Below are 19,601 nucleotides of genomic sequence, written 5' to 3' on the forward strand. Positions count from 1 at the left end.
AACTGGATGCTGATGATGCAGCACGTTTGAAGCTGTCAAGTTTATTTGTTACTCGAAAAAAGAGGGTACAACATGAACTACTCTCCGATGCACAAGTACACAACATGTAGCACCTCAACTATGGGTACACCTCATGTACATTGTAAGTGGGTCATTCCGTGAGGTTGGGGCACCATCTGTGATGGTGTCCTTGTTACATCGGTAACTTTTACCACCTGTCATGGCCTGTAGAGTAGGTCAGTTACTCTGTAAAAATAACACACACCTCTGTATTCAGCCTTGTAAGATGTTTAACAATGTCAATTGGAATCCACGTGGGGGAAACAGCTGTTCATTTTCACGGAACCCATGTAACAATTGACACCATTACAAATTGAATGACCCAAATACCTCAAACAGCTTGTGCTACTCAAAACTGTACTTTTTAGTTTCTTTCAAAGGGTACTGTCAATTGAACATGACTAAAACTTGTACAGCCTTCGGAAGTTCAACACTTTATTACATGTATCATGCATAACATCTACACATTTGAATATTACAAATTTTAGTTGTTTCAAATCTGAATTTAGAGAAAGTCTTCCAAGTCCTCATTTCTTTCACACACTAACACTTGCATGTAACTCTAATTCTTTCAGTATACTCCAGACACAGGTTTTTTACCAACCATTTGAGTTTTTCAAGGCCGATGTTTCATTTCTCATTAAACGCAACAGCCTCTACCAAGTGTATGCAGCAGAATTAAAACTGCATGGAACCGGGCTGAAATAACAAAAGTACATTAAAACAAAAAAGGACTTTTAAAATAAGTTTTGATTGATATTTGCATCAGACTTAATGCAAGGTCCCCTGCGATGCATGGCTGGTTGGGGTTGGGATTCATGAAGGATTTAAAAGTTCACTCAGGACTAGATTAAAAACTGAATTACATGTACATGTATCACTCCAAAATACATGTTCGCTGTTCTTAACCAAACACATCTACTTGTTCACACACTAAGAAGCATGACCACTGAAACTGTCATACAAACCTGAAACATTCTGTGACAATGACTGTTTGCCCTGCATTGTTAATCATTAATCTCTTACCTCAATATACTTCTACATGTGTTGTTCCTGACACAGAGTTACCTCTTTTCTGATACGGGAACAAGGAATTGGGCTTATGTGACCTATATGTACCTCTACCGTTAATTGGCGCCACAGAGTCACCGATTCATTAATTGAAATGTTCATGTAATAAACATTTAAGTATACTGCTTACCAAACAGAGCTACGGACAACAACCTACCGGTACATGTGATCTACAAGAAGTGTCTTTCCTTCATTCAAAAGATAAAGAGTATTTCATATTCAGTTTGTTGCCTCTTTCTTCCTTGTTTGCAGAAGACAAATTTCTGGTTCAAGGCTAGATGAAAACAACCAGTGTGAGAAAAAACAATGGGGCTCTGGGTAATCAATGTCATAGTGTGACTTAACAGTACAGAGATACATAGGAATGGTCAACACTCAACAGGTTCAAACTTTGGACAGGTGTTGCATAAACATGGCTCTTTAACCAATGGCTGCTGTGACTTACTAAAATGCAGTGTACAGAAAGTGTCATGCCATGGCATTAATGGCACTCGTCTGCTAAGTCTACACTGCATGATTCCAAAAGCTAATACAATGAAAAAATGTAATTCAAGGAAATGAAGACAAGCGATCCAACACTTAAGTAGTAGAGGTAATGTCTGGTACCCAATCTCTATTTATGCATATCATCTCCACAGTTATTAGACAACAGAATGGTCAGTCTTTTGACAAAAAATAGTGGCACCCGTACACGTACGAAGCTGAACATTGAAATCACTTGGCTTAGTGTTACAAGTAAAATGCTGAAGAAAACTGAACTGAGATCTACAGCTCAGCTGGTGACATACTGAAGATCTCTTTTTTTTGCATCAGGAAAATTTTCATCACGAAAGTACGAGGGCCTGACGTTCAGATCCTACTAGCAGAATCTTACTCAAAGGCAAAATGAAAATGTTTAGTGCATTTTGTGGATGGGCTTGATTTTGTTTTGAATGTTTCTTCCCTCCAGGGATTCCAGTGTGGTCTGGTAAAAAATCAAAAACGAAAGTTTGAGGTTATTTTTATCCCTTTCAGTCAACAGGTCTGCTGGTCAGAAGGGGCAAAACAATTGTGAGAGCACAGTGGGATGCCAAAAGTCATATGTCCAGTCTAAACAATGGTGACATCAAGGTCTGGTATGAAAACCAAGCAGTCTGATGAGTCATAATATTTGGAAGGTGAGGACTTCTTAAAGTTTTTTATACATGTATATGAACTTGTTGATTTATGTACGACTACTTGCTCTAAGTCCTGGTTAAGAACTTCGAGAATGTGCTCTCTGAGACTATGACAACACTTTCAAGTCTGCTTGAACACTAACACTGAGGTTAAAATCAGCACAAAGTTCAAGCCTGGCTGTCAATATGACATGTTGGTTGACAAGGTAAAGTACATATTTACAATGTCTACATATAGAAAGGTTTAACTAAAAATGCCTTTCATGTCTACATGTACACTACTTAACTAATATAACAATCTGACGTAAAAGCAACATAATATTTAAACCTACTGCACCATAACCTGAAAGCTCTGACCACATACCAGTTACAGTTGTTCTATTCAGTACTTGTCTCCAATGTTACCCTTACCTTTATGAACACATCTTTTTTGTTTCACTTGTTAAAAAACTGTTGAGTCACAACAGTGTGCGTTTCCATCCAAAATTAACTCTGCAGCTTTAGCGATCTTACAGTACACTGTCACTAGCACGTTTTCGTAATTTTGTAGAGGACATAAAGAGAAAACATGAAATCCTTCCCAGTTTTTGGCACTTGACATACATGTATGAAGTGATACTGGTAGGACCAATAACAGGGCAAACGATTTATAGTACAGAATTGTTGAAAAAGCACAGCTTGACGTACATGTACATTTGGTGGAAAGTCACCAGGTATGTTTCCCATGTTACCATACAGACTGCAATCATGGATAATCCTTATGTGGCACTTTGAAATATTTTGTATCAAATTCAAAAGCTTCTTCAAGGTGTACAGCCTCAGGAAGTCTTCCTTCTAAACTGAAGGATGGAGGAGTCATTTTGGGAGGACCACTGGCATCAGACCTACATGTTGGTTGCTGGAAAAAGTAAAATTCTTAACATTTTGGCAGTTGAAGACACAAACCTATGAAGTATGAGACTTGTCTGAAAAAAACCTAGGCGTATGTCATGTACATGTGTTTTCTAAGCAGGCTCTACATGCCTTAAATACCTCAGAATTTTCTCAGCTGAATTTCAGTTATTGACATGTTATCACTTTTATGGTTGTTACAACATTTTAAGGGCAAATTAGTGTTGTCTGTAACACAGAACTCTATTTCTACCTCCACGGTTACATGTACTACATGATATAGTAGCACTAGCAGGGGATGCAGCATGCAAGGACATGAAGGATGCCGCCTATGTATGCCAAGTGCGCGGTGGTATGGCACCACCGTGCAGGATGTGCATGAGGTAGGCGGCTCCACGGGCACCGTCCCGCAAGAAACCCGGTGTATGACACGAGTACCGGTCACACACCGGGCAAAAGATCGACCGAATAACACCAACCATCCTTTTCAATCTTGCATTGATGTTTTAAAAGACATTATGACAGAGTCTGTTCACATAACCACGACAGACATGCAGTACTTACCCAGAAATTTTCCTCAAAAGCCGACGTTTTCGTCTCCACCATTAAATCCATCTTTGAATCCTAGCAGTTGCACACGATTTAATATACCGGTGCAATTAACGTACCTGTACGTACGTGGTGCCGGTGGAGACGGTACCGTGTGCCGCGCTATGTGTACAATTTTGTATGTCTGCAAAATGGCGATCCATGTTTTGATTGATTTGCGCATGTGCAGAGTAATTGTCTACGCGCCGCGCGCCGAAAGTCATGACCTCGTGGCTCTGATCTGAGCGCGACTTCCAAACGCTTACGACAAAATTTTCATTAAGGACTTCCTTTTTTAATTTGTTTAATTGGAACAAGTGTTTTTGTTATATGCCAATGAAACTATATGTGTTTTCTCTAGCCGCTTTGGCGTAGCGGGGAGGATATTATAGCGGCGGACATTAAATTAATTGGAGGCGGGGTTGCAGTTTCTGCTTTGACCTTTTCATTGTGTCCTGCGGCCACCTTTTCTAGTATGTGAAGATCATGATGCAAGGCATCCTTGAAAATATAACAACATTCAATTTTATCGATTTTTGACGGCCTCTTTTGAAATAAAGGCCGATCCACTGTCAAAGACTTGAACTATTGATGGTCACTTCATCCTTGAAGTTGAATGAATCACATCTGTGCCTGACGTAAACTGTCACGGTCAGTGAGCCTTCTTTTTTTTTTGCAGTGCCGCGGGCATTCACAATTGGTGGAATGTGATAATAGCATGGCACATTGTGTGCTACAAGTGTTAATTTATGTGAGATATTTCGAAGATGGTGCTTAGTGAATCTTATCTTGCTAGACCAAAACTTAAAAAGCAGACTACTTTTACACCCGAACTGCGTTTTAGGTTGCTTGATGAAAAGTTATGCCAAAATGAGTTCAGCAGCATCAGCACCGACACATAAAAAATGGCAGCACCTTCATTGAGGAGGGAATGATTCCCCATCACGGATTGAACCGAGATCTAGAGGAGGCAGTGGGTTCAACTCCCTCCTGGGTAAGTTAACGATTGTTTTCTGAAGTCCTTTGTCAACACTGGATTCACAGAAGAAAACACTACCCAAACACAATGAGGTAAACTCAACTTGAAAGATTACATTTCGTTAAAAAGGAGAGAAAAATACCAGCTGAGACAGCTAAACCATCATACTGCATTCATCCAGTGGCGTAACCACCGGGGGGCCGGGAGGGGAAGCGGGTACCCCCCACCCACTAATTCCAGGTCCCCCTAAAAACGGATGAATGGATACTAAACAAGGCTAACAAATACATGTACTTGCCCCCAAAACCACACCACTGAAAGCTGGCCGGGTGTTCCCAATAACCGTTAAGATGCAGTGGTGCCCCCTTTGTGTCCAACCCCGTAAAATTCTAGCTAAGCCACTGCATCCATCCCCGTTTTAATAGGAAAATTATGCACTCCTCCATCCTCTCTGCAACACAATAACATTTTACTCCTTAATCTATAATACAAGGTATTTACATTGACGATTTAATCGAAAGAACTGAAAATATAAACCATTGAAACCTTCACTGCTTAATTGGAAGTTGGCAGAATGCGCGGCCACAAAAAGTGAAAGTTTTATAACTGCGAAATCAACAGCGCCCTCTTTTGTTTCGTAATAGTCGGTCCCACTACGTTATCTCATTGTTTGTACATTAAGTCGTCAGGTAATCGCACAGCCAGTAACAGGTGGCTTTCTTCGGGCCGTGACTCACTTTTCAAATTCCAGAGTTAGTGAACTGATGAGGTACGTACGTGCCAGTTTAAATGAATTCGAAAATTTTTCTGTAGTCTGCGTCGGAAAAGAACTTTCAGAAGCTGTTCTTTACCAATTTTATCAGGCAAAATTTTGGCATTCAAGCCAGCTGAGTAATACCGAAATCGGACTCATGCGACCGAGGTGATGAAAGCGGTAATGCCTTCGTGAATTCATCCTCACGACGAGAGCGCGTTTGGAGTGGTGCAGTATCGGGAGCAGAGGTCAAATTTGTCGGGTGAAATGGCTGAGCGTCGTTCGCCAAGACAACAAGGACCCACGCGGTGCCGCTGCGGGGTCATGCAGACCTATGATTACTACTTGCTTATTCTGCTCGGAATACTTTCTTCTAACCTCTTATCAACAGTAACTGGTAAGTTAAAAAGAAGACTATCTGTGCTTACTGTTTTGAAATAGGTTTTTACCGGTATGTTTGGATTTAACACTGTTTCAAAATTGTGAGGCCTACTCGACTCAGAAAAGGCTATGTATTTTGCCTCGTATTTAATTCAGAGCGTCTTTAGCGTGTCCGGATTGCGGATGAACATTTCTTTCCTAAGAAGTTACAATTAAAACTGGCATAAGATTAGTTTACTTATTTTTGATGGGGTCTGCCCTCACCTCAACTGTCATATGGAACAGTTTAGGGCCTGTTGATTGAAGAGGATTATAAGACAGACATGACAGAGAAAATAGTAGGTAAGAATTAGTAAGATAAAACAATTTCTGTTTCCCGTTGCATAGCATCTAATAACAGGGTTGACAGGTAGGTTGGAAATTTTTTTTGCAGTTTTTGTTTTAGTGATCCGGAGGCAGCCACAGTAATGCAGTAAGTACATGTATTAACAAGTTAAAAACAACAGCGAGAGAAGACAGGTGGCATTCGTTTCAAACGAAATGAACAACACTTTAAAAGGTGTAAGTTGCATGCATTTACAAAATTTAATCTGTTGAGCCTTTTTGGTCCACATTCATAGTAATAGAAAAGTAATTTTTTCTTTATACATTTCCAATTTCACATTGTCTGTAAATTTTCCCAAAATAAGATTAATTTGGAAACAGGAGGCATTCAACTATTTTTGATGCTTATTTGTCCAGTCTTTCTGACCTGTTCATTTCACGGAGTGAATATCTTCAGAAATCTGTATGGGATTGAATGATTTGGAAAAAATGTTTAAACTCTACTATAGTTGAATTCATGGCTTTTGTATACGTGTAAGGTCACAATACTGGCCAACTTTCATGATGCAAAAAATGAACTTTAATTTATCAGATGATGTAACCATTTTCAAGCAATGTTTGCTTGAGATTATAGTTGTACATGTATTTGAGAGATAAATAAAGATAAATAATTCAGTGTAAATGCGAGTCTATAATTTTTATTCACGTTGAAGAGCAAATTTTAGTTCAAAATGGCGCCCAAAAATGGGACATTGCTTGAACAAAATTTAATGAACTCAACTACTTTACTTATAGCTCACGTATTTTATCACAATGGTCATATTTTTTGAGTTAAGCAATGAAGTAATATTTTGGCCCTTTACAAAAAAAAAATAAATAAATCCACGCTCCAAAATGGCAGCTGAACCTGCGTTAACGTTCGTTTCACATCGTGTCCACCGCACCATACCATGACGAAAAGGGCCAGAATCATCATTTACAAGCCTCACCCTTACCTGTAAAAGCCATTTTTATTCGAAATGAGCTTAATAAACATCGTGTAAAATGTGTGCTAGACCATAATTACCCTCGAGGATGAGAAAACATCAGCATATCGATCGCTATAATTTTCGTGTCCATTTTGTAACTAACGTAAAATGTCCACATGTTTTAACTGGTGATCAACGCAGTCTGACTAGTGGTCGTACACGTGCAATGGTACCCTGCATGGATGACCTAAAGGTCAATTGTTTTAGGCTCGAATACGTCTTTTCCGAGATAAAGCTATTTTAAGCACCGTGTCCACCGCGCGCCGCTTTCGCGTCTCTTTGTAACGAACGGAGAAAGTTGCTGCGCGCGACAGCTTTCCCTCCAACAATCAGGAAAAGAGCAGCCAATATCCGGAAAAAGAGCAGCCAAAAGGTTTGTATCAACTTAAATAGATTTTATTTTCTGTATTTTTTTGTGAAAAGAGGTCAGATGGCATTGTAAAAGGGAAGATTTTAATGGATAGTCAATGGGTGATTTTTGGGCTTTGTAGCGGACCGCTTGGATGGTTTCGTGTGAATCGTGTCCATGTTTAACGTACAGAAGAAAAAAATAGTAAACATCTGAAGTCCCGCTTGAAATTGCAAAACGACAAATAATTTACACTTTTTAAGCTAAAGTCCATCACAAAAATGAACAAACTTAAAGAATAGCCTTGCCAAGTTCAAGAAATCATCAGTGTTTCACGTTCGTTACACACCGGCACTTTCGACTTCGCCCCATTCGTATTAAAATTCGCCCCACTTGTCATCCAATAGTATGGGGGCGAGTTCGCAGTGAATTAAAAGTAAATGGAGCGAAGTTGATGTAACACGTAGGCAAGTGATGTTTACACAGATGGGGGAACTTGCCTTTGTGGAACCCCTGGGGTCTTGTTAGAGTTTTTTTTTATGTTTCTACAAATCAAGCCACTGCCGGTTATGTTAAAAAATTGTTCTATTTGAATTTTATTTTTCTTCTATCTTATTTCAGAAGCCAGAAAGGAGAAAAAGATTCAATGGTTGGATAAGATTATATGTCTGTAGATTCACATGTCCTCGTGAAAGAAGCTTTAGTAGTAATTAAATCAAAGATTATTCGATTTCAACCATTCCTGTTGCCATTTCTGTAATTTCAGGACCCCACAAGAGCCTGCCGATCGCCAGCTCACTGCTGGGGATATAGTTGTCGTCGCATTTGAGGATGCATGGTATCCAGGTGCCATCAAGCGCATCATTAGTGATGAACTGGCAGTTATATACTGCATGGATCGTCCAAATAAAAATAAGCAAAGTTTTGTTTGGGAAAAAAATCTGACCATTAACAGGAAATTCATTCTGTGTGTTGTTAATCCAAGTTCACTTATTCCAGATCCATCTTTGCGTTACTTTCACTTGGACAGCAAAGAAGTAGGTAAAATTAATGCACTATACAGTGTCTATGCAAATAAGTATTTTTAAACGTTTATTGCCAAAAGTAGTTTTGTCTAAGTATGTCATCAGAGGTTTGTCTAAGGTCTGTAGTCAAAAGTTCATCAGTTTTTTCAGCAAAGATGAGTCACCCAGGTGGCACGAACTGAATAAATTCAATGAAATTCATTTAATGAGATGTGCCATGTTCTTCAGATGGGATCGTCAGTGTATAGCCTCCACAATGAAATACAGTTTTTAAGAAACAAGATTAGAATGAAAAATAAAATAGTCATTGACTCAATTTACTTGTTCCTCAGAATTGTTTAATGTTGCAAATGGTGCACATTTAAATATACATACATGTACTTAAGTTCACAATGTCAAAGATTTCAACTTCTGTGAAGCTCATGTGCAACCTTCTTGCATGCATATAGGGCATCTAAAAATAGGCTGAAGTGGCTTATCAGATATGTAGATCACAGAGATGCTCCCAAGAAATGAAAAAGCATGTGCATGTATTAACACCTGCACATAGTAACACAGGCAATTTTCTGAAGGTGAGGCAACTGCCTTGAGGGCTCCAGTAAAGCAAGTCATAATAAACTTGTCACATGAAATGTTAGCTTTGATTCGAAATTTTTGGTGTCCGTGTCATTTTTGTAACTAACGTTAAACTACAGGACAAAGATCTTTGAAATTGAGGGTATCTGTTCTTTGGTTGTCAATGATAATGTCCTCTTTGAAGTACTTGCAAGCTTCGCAACCAGCTGTTTTCCTCAAGTCATCAAACTGCAAATCATTTAAAATTGTTGTGTGTGAAAAAGTACACTTGTTAACGTTAGTTACGGTGTCCACCTTATTAAGATATCGTAAAATTAGTAACAATTAACATTTTTTTTAAAGATGACCTTCAGAAAGGAGGAAAAGCTTAACCACAACAATACAACTCCACATTGTTTTTCTTTGACTTTTATTATTGCATGGTTGACTGCAAAGTGGACACCGTAACCAACGTTAACTTATGAGGTCCCCCTCTACAGAAAGCACTGCATGGAAGAAAATTTCTTGGGCCGATTATCTTCCCATTGCTATTTTCTGATAGAGGGTGGTCCATTGTCATAATTTAAAAGTAAATTAAACACCTTTCACTAGATTGAATTTTTACCTATGTGTCCCATTTTTGTTAGCCAGTATTGTGTCCTTACACATACATAATGTACATTTGTTGGTTGAATCTGAATTTCATATTGTCTGAACTGTCTTTCAAATTGACTGGAAGACATTTCCTTCACTTAATTGAATTATTCACAGTAAAATAAATTATTGAACTTATTTTACACACAAGATTTCTGGCTTTCTTTTATAAAGGTATTGTGAACTAATGGAATAAATTTTAGGAGTATTTCCTGAGGCTCAAACTGTTATCCCCATGTACATGTAAGCAGCAAACTCACTTTCAAATCAAAAGACGCTGTTTGTAGCTGCTTTAAAGCTTTAAAAATGTTAGATTGTTTTGCACCGCCCATGTTTTGTTTGGAACCGGTATATCATTCCATACTTCACAATGGCAGGTGCACTCCCGCAACACAATAAATAATCAATAGTGATGTATTGCGCTGAAGGGCAGTGTGACCCCACCCATTGCATAGAGTTCAGGTGTTGGTTGCATACAGAGGCGGTCGGTTAAACAATGGTTACTGTGTTCTCACACAGTGAGACGGGTTACGTATAACCTACATGTGTACATAATACACTTGCACACATAATTAACAGGAGGAAAGGGACATGTAGGTGCTGTTGTGAGTTGGAAGTAGATAACATTACTTGTAAATGTATGTGGAGGAAATTGTTCCCACTTACCCCATCTGTTGATGACTGGAGCCAAATTGAACAACAGAATTGATGTATAGCAAATCGTTTTTCATACACTGAAGTTGACAGAACTTTTTAGTTGGTTTGGGAATAACTGTTTCTGCAACTATGTGGCCTCACTGAACTCGTAGGTATGGCTAAATAGTTTGTCTCACAGTTCAAGTTAAATATGAAACAGTGAACACGACATGACTTTTGGTAGCTTTATTAGAAATTATATTTTAAAAGCTAGTCGCACACTTTGGCCATGTCGGCAAGTTATGTTCTGGGGCAGATGACAGTGCCCCTCTAATATTCTCCTGAACAATAATTGTTCTATCTTTCACTGTGTTTAGTGAAACCAGTTATGGTAGACATTTTGCTGTTTAATGTTAAGGTAAATTTTTTTTTGGGGGGGGCGTGCAATTCATAACTTTTTGAAGAGAAATAAAGTCTGACAACCTACTGATGCAGCTGTTTTAAAGTCACTTACTAATGCTTGATATCCAAAAAATGAGACAAAAACAAAAGGAAAACCCTGAACAACTAAACAAACAGAGATGCATCCCATCTAAAGAAATTGTCTTTCTTAAAATGTATTCAAATACATTACAGATAATGTTCACAGGAACACTATTTTGTTAAAAATGTTTCATCAAATCCTTTTACTTTTTGTACTTTGTGTATAGTACAAGTACATGTGTGCAAAGTGGATCCTTGAAGATGTCATAGTAGGTCTTTTATGAGTTTTGCTTGTGTTTTATACCCTTTATGACTTGGCTTGAATAAATTGAAGCGTAAAAAAAGAAAGGAATCATATGATGCAATTTTGAAAGGTTACCATCTCCTACAGTGTATGTCAGTTGTATGGCTATACCAGTATGACCTAGAAAAGCTGTGCTCTGATGATGCATTGTTATGGTAATGATGCATTGTGCAGGCCAACATGTACATGTACATCAATTGGACAGAAACACAACAGGTATCCTTTCTATGGATGTTTGTACATGTATGTACATGTACATGTGACGGTTATTATGCATGTCTGATTTATGACAGCGGCTGTCCTGAAATCTTACTGACAACATTACCTTTGTAACAGTTCAGTAACTTCTTACCCTTAGTGTTTTTTGTTTCACCTTTAGGTAAAAGCTGTTTATAAATTGTCTTACCTGATTCACATATTAGCATCACTATGGCATATGGACCACATATGTGACAATTCATCAAGTTGAAGTGGTAGCTTTGATTGTCTTGATATACATGTAATGTATCTGGATATTGATTTCAACATACATGTATCTCAATGTTGTTTTCAAGATGTCTTGAACTTAATTTAAGGATATATCTCAAAATGATTTTGAGATATCTTGAAATAGATTTAGAGATATTTTTAACAGGATTTAGAGATCTCTGAAAATAAATTAAGAGATATACATGTACATGTATCTTGACATGGCTTTACATGTACAGGTGTAGATGTTTTGAAATAGATTTTGTGATACTGGTATAGTGAAATTTTTCTGAAAAATCTGAAAATGATTTCTAGATGGACTTCAAAATATTTTGAAATAAATTTCAAGATATTAGAAATGGATTTCACGCTATCGCAAAATCATCACTCAAAGGCTTTTAAAATGCCAAAATGTTTAAAGATAGTTTGAAATAATCAGTGATACACGTATCTTGAAATTTATAAATAAATTGTCTTGAAATAAGCAGAAGCTATGGCTTTGACATGAAAAAATATCTTTTATGCACGCCATAATTTCTTGCATTTTTCGAAAGAATTGTTTACATCTCTGCCAACTTTCTTGTCAAAATTCAGTATGACTCGTGGAGTGCTTGTCGTCACCCTTTTTCAAGTCTGTCACATCCTGACCTCAGAATGAATGAAAAAGATAATTGATTTGTTTCAAATATGTACATTCTCCAAAGAAAAAGGCAAAATTTTACACCGTGTTTCATGTCATTTTTGGATTTAGTTTGGATCCTGAATTGTGTTTGCTTTATGCTGAAACTGGACAGCACCCCGGCTTTATTAGCTTAGACAGTCACACTCAGTCTAAAACCAACCAGCAGTATCGTCCCAACAGCTTAGAAATTCTTGATGGTTCGGAGAAATGCACACTCTCACACTTTCTTCAGGAATGGGACCATGACTTAGTGGTTTAAGGTTTGAGACTTGTTAGAGGATCAATCTACTGGTCCTGTCTTGTGGAGCAAATGTCTTTGTCTCTCTCCACCAGGGATGGGTTATCTGCACTATCCGTAGCTACACATAACAGCCATGATATTTTGCCTGTAGGATTTCAGAAATTTTTTCTCCTTCCACTTTCTATTTTTTCCTTTCTTGTCAACATTCTGCACTGTAGTCATTATACAGGTACTTTCAGAGGTCTGTGAGGAGCTTTTTCCTCTTTTTTTTTACAGGGTCAAGTATGAAGTATGCCTGATTTGCAGTTACATGTAGATTACTCCATGCAATGGGAAAGCGATACCAGTCCAGCCAGTCATATTGGAGACAGACCCGACTCACACTCATTCAGAAACATATTAAAACATTCTTTTTCCTTCTCACTTTTCCATAGTTCCCGTCTCATTAGGAGTGCATCTTTGCCTCTCTGATAAAGTTATTCTGATGAATTGTACCAGTACTTTGTATAATGAGTCTTTGACGTTACATCAGTTGTCGGCTCTAAATTGTACGTATTTTGCTGTTCACACTTACAGCTCAAACCTGCTTGGGCGCTGTGAGCCTGACTGCCTGCGTTAATGGCGAATGCATCTTCACTGCCTGGGTGTGTGACGGAGTGGTGGATTGTCAGGATATGTCAGATGAGTCAGATGCAACCTGCTTGGATAATGGTAAGAAGCCTGAAATGAAATTTAATGGTCAGATAAGAAAAGGGGGCAAGATTGGGACTGGTCTCCAATTTGGTATCTGTCTCTCGTTCATCTTTAATTCATCTTTCGTCTTGAATTCAAGTCAACTCAGGAATTTATCATCACTTTAGAGAAGAAGAAAAGAGACTCTCAAGAACAGAGGAATTCTGTCTGTCCCCCATGGGGTTAACTTATTCAGTCGATAAAGTTTTTAAAAAGGCTTAAAACTCCATGACTTTTCTTGGAAGTTTTTTTCAGTGAAGGCACGTCCTATTAAACAATGGCACGTTCATTTGTTTCTGTATGTTACGAGTACATCGGCATCACATTTTCTTCATTTTCTTTGGTTCTGGAGAGTAGTCCAGTCCTGTTCTTGTATTTTTCTCTAAGATGTTCTCCCTAAGGTGTTCTGGGAGGATAGGCTACCTCACTGGAATTGGATGTAAAACCTGATAAAACTCTCACCGTCCCATGGTTTTCAAATTGCCTGCATCACGTCTTAATGGGTTCAATGAATGAATCATAATGAAGGTTCAAGCTCTGCAAATTTGAGTTCATGGTAGAGTCCTTTCTTTGTGCTTAAAAAAAGGGGGTCTTCTGAGAATTTGCACCTTTAGCGGTAGCATATGTGATTGCAACCTTTGCCTATTTTGCTACCCTGCTAGATTTTTTTTATTGGAGAATGCTGCTCTGCGGGCAGAAACTTTAGTGATCAGTGCTTTTTTTTAGCGAAGTTGTGTGAATTTTGCTGTTTGGTATTTGCAGTGACTGCCTGTGATTCTTCTCCGTGTCTGAACGGTGGTGTCTGCACACCCATCCCTAGAACGAACGCCCATGTTGCACTGTTCAACTGTACCTGCCCTTACCCATACTCTGGTGCTATCTGTGAGATGATGCTCACCACAACCCCACCACCAGTGATATCCACCGAAATGCTCACAAGGACAGATGTTGCAGTCACCACAAATCCACCTGTGCTGCCGACAAGTAGTAGCTCACAGCTTACCACAAGCAGTAGCTCACAGCTTACCACAGCTGCGCGGACCGAAGCGTCCGGCACGACAGCGCAGGTACGAACACCAGAAGTACCCATTGCAACCCAGGAGCCCCAGGTTACTACAGCCAAGCCACCCACTGGAACCCAGCAGCCACTTGTCACGACAATACACGCACCCATTGAAACCCAGGAGCCGCTTGTCATGATAACGCAGGCACCCATTCAAACCCAGCAGCCACTTACTACGACCAAGGCACCCGCTGAGACCCATGAGTTGCCTCTTATCCCGTCAGAACCCACCACTAAATCGCCAGGCGATACCTCAGCAAGACAGACCTCAAATACACCAAGTGCAAGAACTACGCAAAGTGAGCAGACCATATTGACACAGTTGCCTCAGTCCACGGATTCCAATGCGTGCATTCCAGATCCCTGCACTAATGGTGCAACGTGTGTGGCATTACCAGATGGCTTTGTGTGTCAGTGTCCTCTAGGATTTGAAGGTATAATTTTCCACACTGTTTTCAACTCACTTCCTGCTTTGAGTTTTTGTCTGAGTGTTCACATTTTGGATATTGTTGGCAGAGATTCAAATATCACATTCAATTGTTTATCAACATCGATATTGTTCTTCCATTCTGTTATTTTGGACCTTACATGTACATGTATCTTAAGCCAGTTTTTCTTCTTTGTATGTACATGTTGGTAATTTTTTTGTGAGGTTTTACATGTACAGTATGTCAGTTTTTGTCTACTTCGTGAAGGGTATCGATATTGCTTCCTGAAAAGAATACGATCGCCTATTACAAAGTTAACATAAAAATTCATGTAAAAGATGATTCGATTCTTTTCCTTTGTATCGTGCCCTTGATGCATGTACATATATGTGGATTTCTTGCAAAGTTAAACATGAATAGTACAGTTCCACCTTTTAGCCTCTTCTGACATGTCCTGCGGGAAAAAGTTTCAACAGTGTGCTATTGTGGCATTTTTGTTGAAAAACTACACTAATAATAATAAAAGTAATAATAATTTATTCATTTATAAAGCACAAATTACATACAGATACATGTACGTGTATATTCATATGTGCTGTACATGTGCATTGAAGACATTGAGCATGGTCGAGCGAATGGCATACATGTAAAAGGGTGCCTCAGGCAGCTGCCAAACGACCTACATGTACATGTACATCCACCTACATCTGTAGAGAGGAGACAATAAGATGCATTTACAGTTTTAGAGGTGGGAGGAAACCTCAGAGAAGAAATTTCTTGGTAAAACCCATGGAATCAGGTAGGGACTTAAAACCCAATCCACGTGTGGACTGAGCCGGGAATCGAACCCGGCCGGAAGAGGTGAAAGACGAGGAAAGAAGTACTACCCCAACCCAACTCCCCACTCACTCACAGCTACATTCAACAAATTGCAGCAGAGTTGGTTTTTGAAAACTCAAAATGTGTGGCTGTACTGATTAAAAAAGTCAATACTACATGTATTCCATTAATTTTCATTCCATTCAATGTCTAAATCTATTGATTGCTGTGACTAATACGATTGCTACTGGTACATTGTACTTTGCTGGTTTAATTAAACTAACGACTACATTCAACAAATCTCAAGCAGCGTTGGTTATTGAAACTCAAAATATGCAGCTACTGATAAAAAAGGTTTGAAGTGCTTCAATCGTCACATCCTACATTGTATCTCTCCACCTGTGTTGCTGTGATGTTGACCTCGCCTTGCCCTTTGACCTATGCACCTTGTCGGACTTCCCTTCACTTGCCAACCCCACCCTGCATGCTGTGTGTAAGAGCATCGATTCTTTAATTCTCATTGTGTGATTATTAACCTTCAAATAATAATTTGTTAAATTTGGAAGTGGGTTTCCTAACTTTAAAGATGGGGGAAATACGTGATACTGTAGTGATGTGCAGTGAAAAGAAGAATTTTATGATATGGTTCGCTACATGTACGTGTAAGGAAAACATATTGAAGAACATTGTTACATTGTACAACAGGTGTTTTGTGTTTTTCTTGTCAGTGTTTTCTGTGACTTTCATTGACTGTTTCAATTTCAGTGATTGTAAGGTACTTGTAGATGTACAAAAGAAAAAAAACGCAATTGCGTCATGATTGTATAGTTTAGTCAATAACATAAAAAGTAATGAAAAAAGTTACATGATAAAATGGACGCGAGGGCGAGACAGATGGATAAAACTGTCACCATCACTGTTTCAAATAGGATTAAGTGACTACAGTTTTTGAACATACTTTTGTATCAGTGACCGTTATGTACATGTACATGTATGTCAAAAACAGTTATCTTGAAAATTGAGCTCATGAATCCAGTTTCTGGCTGACAAGATTTGTACTCGCATTGGCAGGAGTAACTTGTGCCCGGGCTGTCCTGAACGCTTGCAGTAGCTCTCCCTGTGGTAACGGAGGCCTGTGCCTGCTGGACCCCAGTGGTTACCACTGTGAGTGCTTCTCCGGTTTCTCAGGCGCAAACTGCGAGACCGATCTCTGCGGCTGTCAGAACGGAGCAACTTGCGTCACTGAGACGAGTGGCGTGAGGTGTGTCTGCGCGGACGGCTTTGAAGGTGTGTGGGCTGTGAGATGTTGGGACTTTGCATTTGGTGTGGAATGTTTTCATGCACAAAACCCTGTGCATATTGTTGAAAATATGGCTCACTTTTACATGTAGATCTGTGGAAGTCTGTTATTTTCATAACTTTGTCCAAAAGTTGTGGCTGACCCAAAAAAGCCACTACATGTAGCTTGTGGCAAAAGAAAGAGCTCAAATTCCTCAATGTAATACAAAGTAAAACTCAAAAGTAGCTGCGGAGACGTGTGACTCATTTTTATAGAGCGGGCCACAAGTACATGTGGATCTAGACACAAGACACATACTTCAAGATTCATGTATGGATATGCGGCTTGACAGGCCTGTGCAGAAAGAATATTATGCATTTTGTAATGTGTTAAGTTGTGTTTGTTATGGTTCTTTTCTGGCTGTAACATTGAAGGCATTAAGAGGCAGTTTGGTTAAAAAAGAATGTGCGCTCAGTGCTTCTGCAAACTTGATAATTTCATGAGTAGTGCTACATGTATATGTTCTTTTGCCTTCCATCACCAATTCTATCTAGTGGTGGGGCCATCTGACCCTTTGATTCCATTTGTTTCTTCCAGGCACTAACTGTGAAACCAACATCGACGAATGCGCCAGCAACCCCTGCACAGCATTGGCAACTTGCCAAGACGGGGTCAACGACTATGCCTGCGTCTGTCCTGCGGGTCTCTTTGGGCCCGACTGCACAGATGAGGTGGACGAGTGCACCTCCGGTCCATGTCTCAACGGGGCTGTGTGCGAGGACCGCTTGGGGGGATTCATCTGCCTGTGCCCGCCAGGGCTGGCAGGTCTGACATGTTCAGATAACATAAACGAATGCAGCAGCCTGCCCTGCCAAAATGGGGGTGAGTCTGAATTTCTGCTGGGAGTAATTTAGCCTACTGGAGGAGATACATGTACAGTTTGCCTGTGGTACATGTATGTTTTATGATGAATATTGCTCATGGCTGGTTCTTTCCTGGTAGGGCCAAAAAAAGTTTGGCTCCCTCTTACATGCACTTGGCATCTGAAAACAAAGTGGGTAGGTAGGGAATTTTTATTGGCACCTTTTCCAATTCTGATTTAGTGTGCAGCTGAGTGTCAACTGGTTAAAATAGCAACAGCAAGAGAGGTCAGGTGATGTATGTTTCAAATGAAATGAATTCCGCTTGAAAGGGTACAAGTTGCCAGCATAAATAATCCCTTTGAGTGTTTTTGCTTCATTCAAACTAAAATAGACATATTTTGTGTCTTTATTCAGTTTAGTGTTTTCCTAATACCTCGATCCCAAAGAGTCAAGGCTTCAAAAGATGGATCAATCAAAATTTACCGGAGAGTATGATTCAGCGTGCATGCTGACTGGAAAGGAAAAAGGTTCTTGGGTTGTTTTAGCAATGGCTGAAATTTTATTTAGAACCGTTGGAAATACCGGAATTTGTCGTCAATTTTTATATTGTTCTTTCAATAGGTACTTGCATTGATGGTATTAACAGCTACACATGTAACTGTCTGGATGGCTTCACTGGTATCCATTGTGAGAACGACGGGGACCAGTGCGCAAGCAACCCTTGCAACAATGGGGGGACATGCCAGGACCTAGTCAAAGCGTACCGCTGCATCTGCCCGGCTGGTCTGGCAGCCGGGCTGCGGTGCGACACGGACCTCATCAACGAGTGCGTCAGCGATCCTTGCCTGAATGGGGGTGTGTACCTGACAAGAAAAAAACAAGATTTTTCATATATTGCCCTCAATGTAACTTTGCTCACTGTAAGTAACAATGCAAAATATGGCTGGTATGTTTTGGTCTTTTTACCTTTTCCAGGGAGCTGTATAAATGATTTTGGTGGCTATCGGTGCAACTGCACACAGGGTTGGTTTGGGACCAACTGTGAGGATGATGGGGACCAGTGTGTCTCTTCTCCTTGCCTGAACGGAGCGACTTGCCTGGATGGAATCATGTCCTACACCTGCGAATGTGTACCTGGATACAATGGTGACAATTTCCACAAGTCTCATGTTATCCCAATTGTCATTCAGATGGTCTCAGTTTTATCACAGTAAAGGAATAATTTTGTTTGTTACATGTATATATATTGGCCTGTTTGCCACCATTGACTTGTTAATATTAGCACAGTGTATGTGTAAATGATAACAAAGAAGTTTATTTCAAAGACGTTTTAAAGATTTTGACTGCAAAATGGGTCTTCAAGAATCCCCGGTTCCTCTCAGAACCACACATACTCAAAGAAGAGATAAATACATGGTGTTACCGCAATCTTTACTATAGATCTAGTTTCTTTCACCATGAAAACCTTTAAGTCTTATAAGAATCTTCTGTTGTACATGTTCAAAAATCTAGTATTACTCATTGAAACTTGCTGTCACATTTCCAGTTGACCCAAGGATATTGATAGAAGTAGGACTAGGACTCAATCCTCCAACCGCCAGGGGCACGTTCTCTTGAACAATATTCTATGTACTGACACCTACATGTACATGTACCTACATGTACCTAACAAAGGTATTCAGGGTATACCAAGACCGGCATACATATTGTGCTGTTGAACATGCCCTGGAATATTGCACTTATGCTGTACCGACAAAGCTGTCCAGTATTAATGATCTAATAAATTG

At 39.5% G+C, this 19,601-nt stretch overlaps 2 protein-coding genes and 1 long non-coding RNA gene across 21 annotated transcripts in view; 2 read left to right on the plus strand and 1 right to left on the minus strand.

Moving 5' to 3' along the window:
- Positions 1 to 3,931, minus strand: part of fcho2 (FCH and mu domain containing endocytic adaptor 2) — a 45,947-nt gene extending 42,016 nt beyond the window's left edge. For 6 of the 13 annotated variants that reach the window (XM_087144037.1, XM_087144035.1, XM_087144036.1 and 3 more), the window contains exon 1: positions 3,744 to 3,930. In XM_087144037.1, coding sequence (XP_087000163.1) covers positions 3,744 to 3,794 — 51 coding nt within the window. In that variant the 5' untranslated portion in view covers positions 3,795 to 3,930. Of the gene's footprint in view, positions 1 to 3,743 lie in introns of all 13 variants that reach the window. The other 7 variants (XM_087144030.1, XM_087144029.1, XM_087144031.1 and 4 more) reach the window with 2 other exon arrangements.
- Positions 3,932 to 5,444: 1,513 nt separating this feature from the next.
- LOC110988459 (uncharacterized) overlaps positions 5,445 to 19,601 on the plus strand; it is a 56,623-nt gene continuing 42,466 nt past the window's right edge. For 6 of the 7 annotated variants that reach the window (XM_022251959.2, XM_087143927.1, XM_087143926.1 and 3 more), the window contains exons 1-7: positions 5,447 to 5,897; positions 13,207 to 13,341; positions 14,125 to 14,859; positions 16,744 to 16,959; positions 17,549 to 17,833; positions 18,436 to 18,669; positions 18,790 to 18,960. In XM_022251959.2, coding sequence (XP_022107651.2) covers positions 5,768 to 5,897; positions 13,207 to 13,341; positions 14,125 to 14,859; positions 16,744 to 16,959; positions 17,549 to 17,833; positions 18,436 to 18,669; positions 18,790 to 18,960 — 1,906 coding nt within the window. In that variant the 5' untranslated portion in view covers positions 5,447 to 5,767. Of the gene's footprint in view, positions 5,898 to 13,206; positions 13,342 to 14,124; positions 14,860 to 16,743; positions 16,960 to 17,548; positions 17,834 to 18,435; positions 18,670 to 18,789; positions 18,961 to 19,601 lie in introns of all 7 variants that reach the window. The other variant, XM_087143924.1, reaches the window with a different exon arrangement.
- Positions 6,734 to 9,780, plus strand: LOC147797071 (uncharacterized). Its single transcript, XR_015427408.1, has 2 exons — positions 6,734 to 7,606; positions 8,349 to 9,780. It is a non-coding gene; the product is annotated as an uncharacterized LOC147797071 (long non-coding RNA).

This window comes from Acanthaster planci, linkage group LG12 (assembly GCF_054643075.1).
Source record: "Acanthaster planci isolate LZ-2023a linkage group LG12, COTS_SCS, whole genome shotgun sequence".
Lineage (NCBI taxonomy): Eukaryota > Metazoa > Echinodermata > Asteroidea > Valvatida > Acanthasteridae > Acanthaster > Acanthaster planci.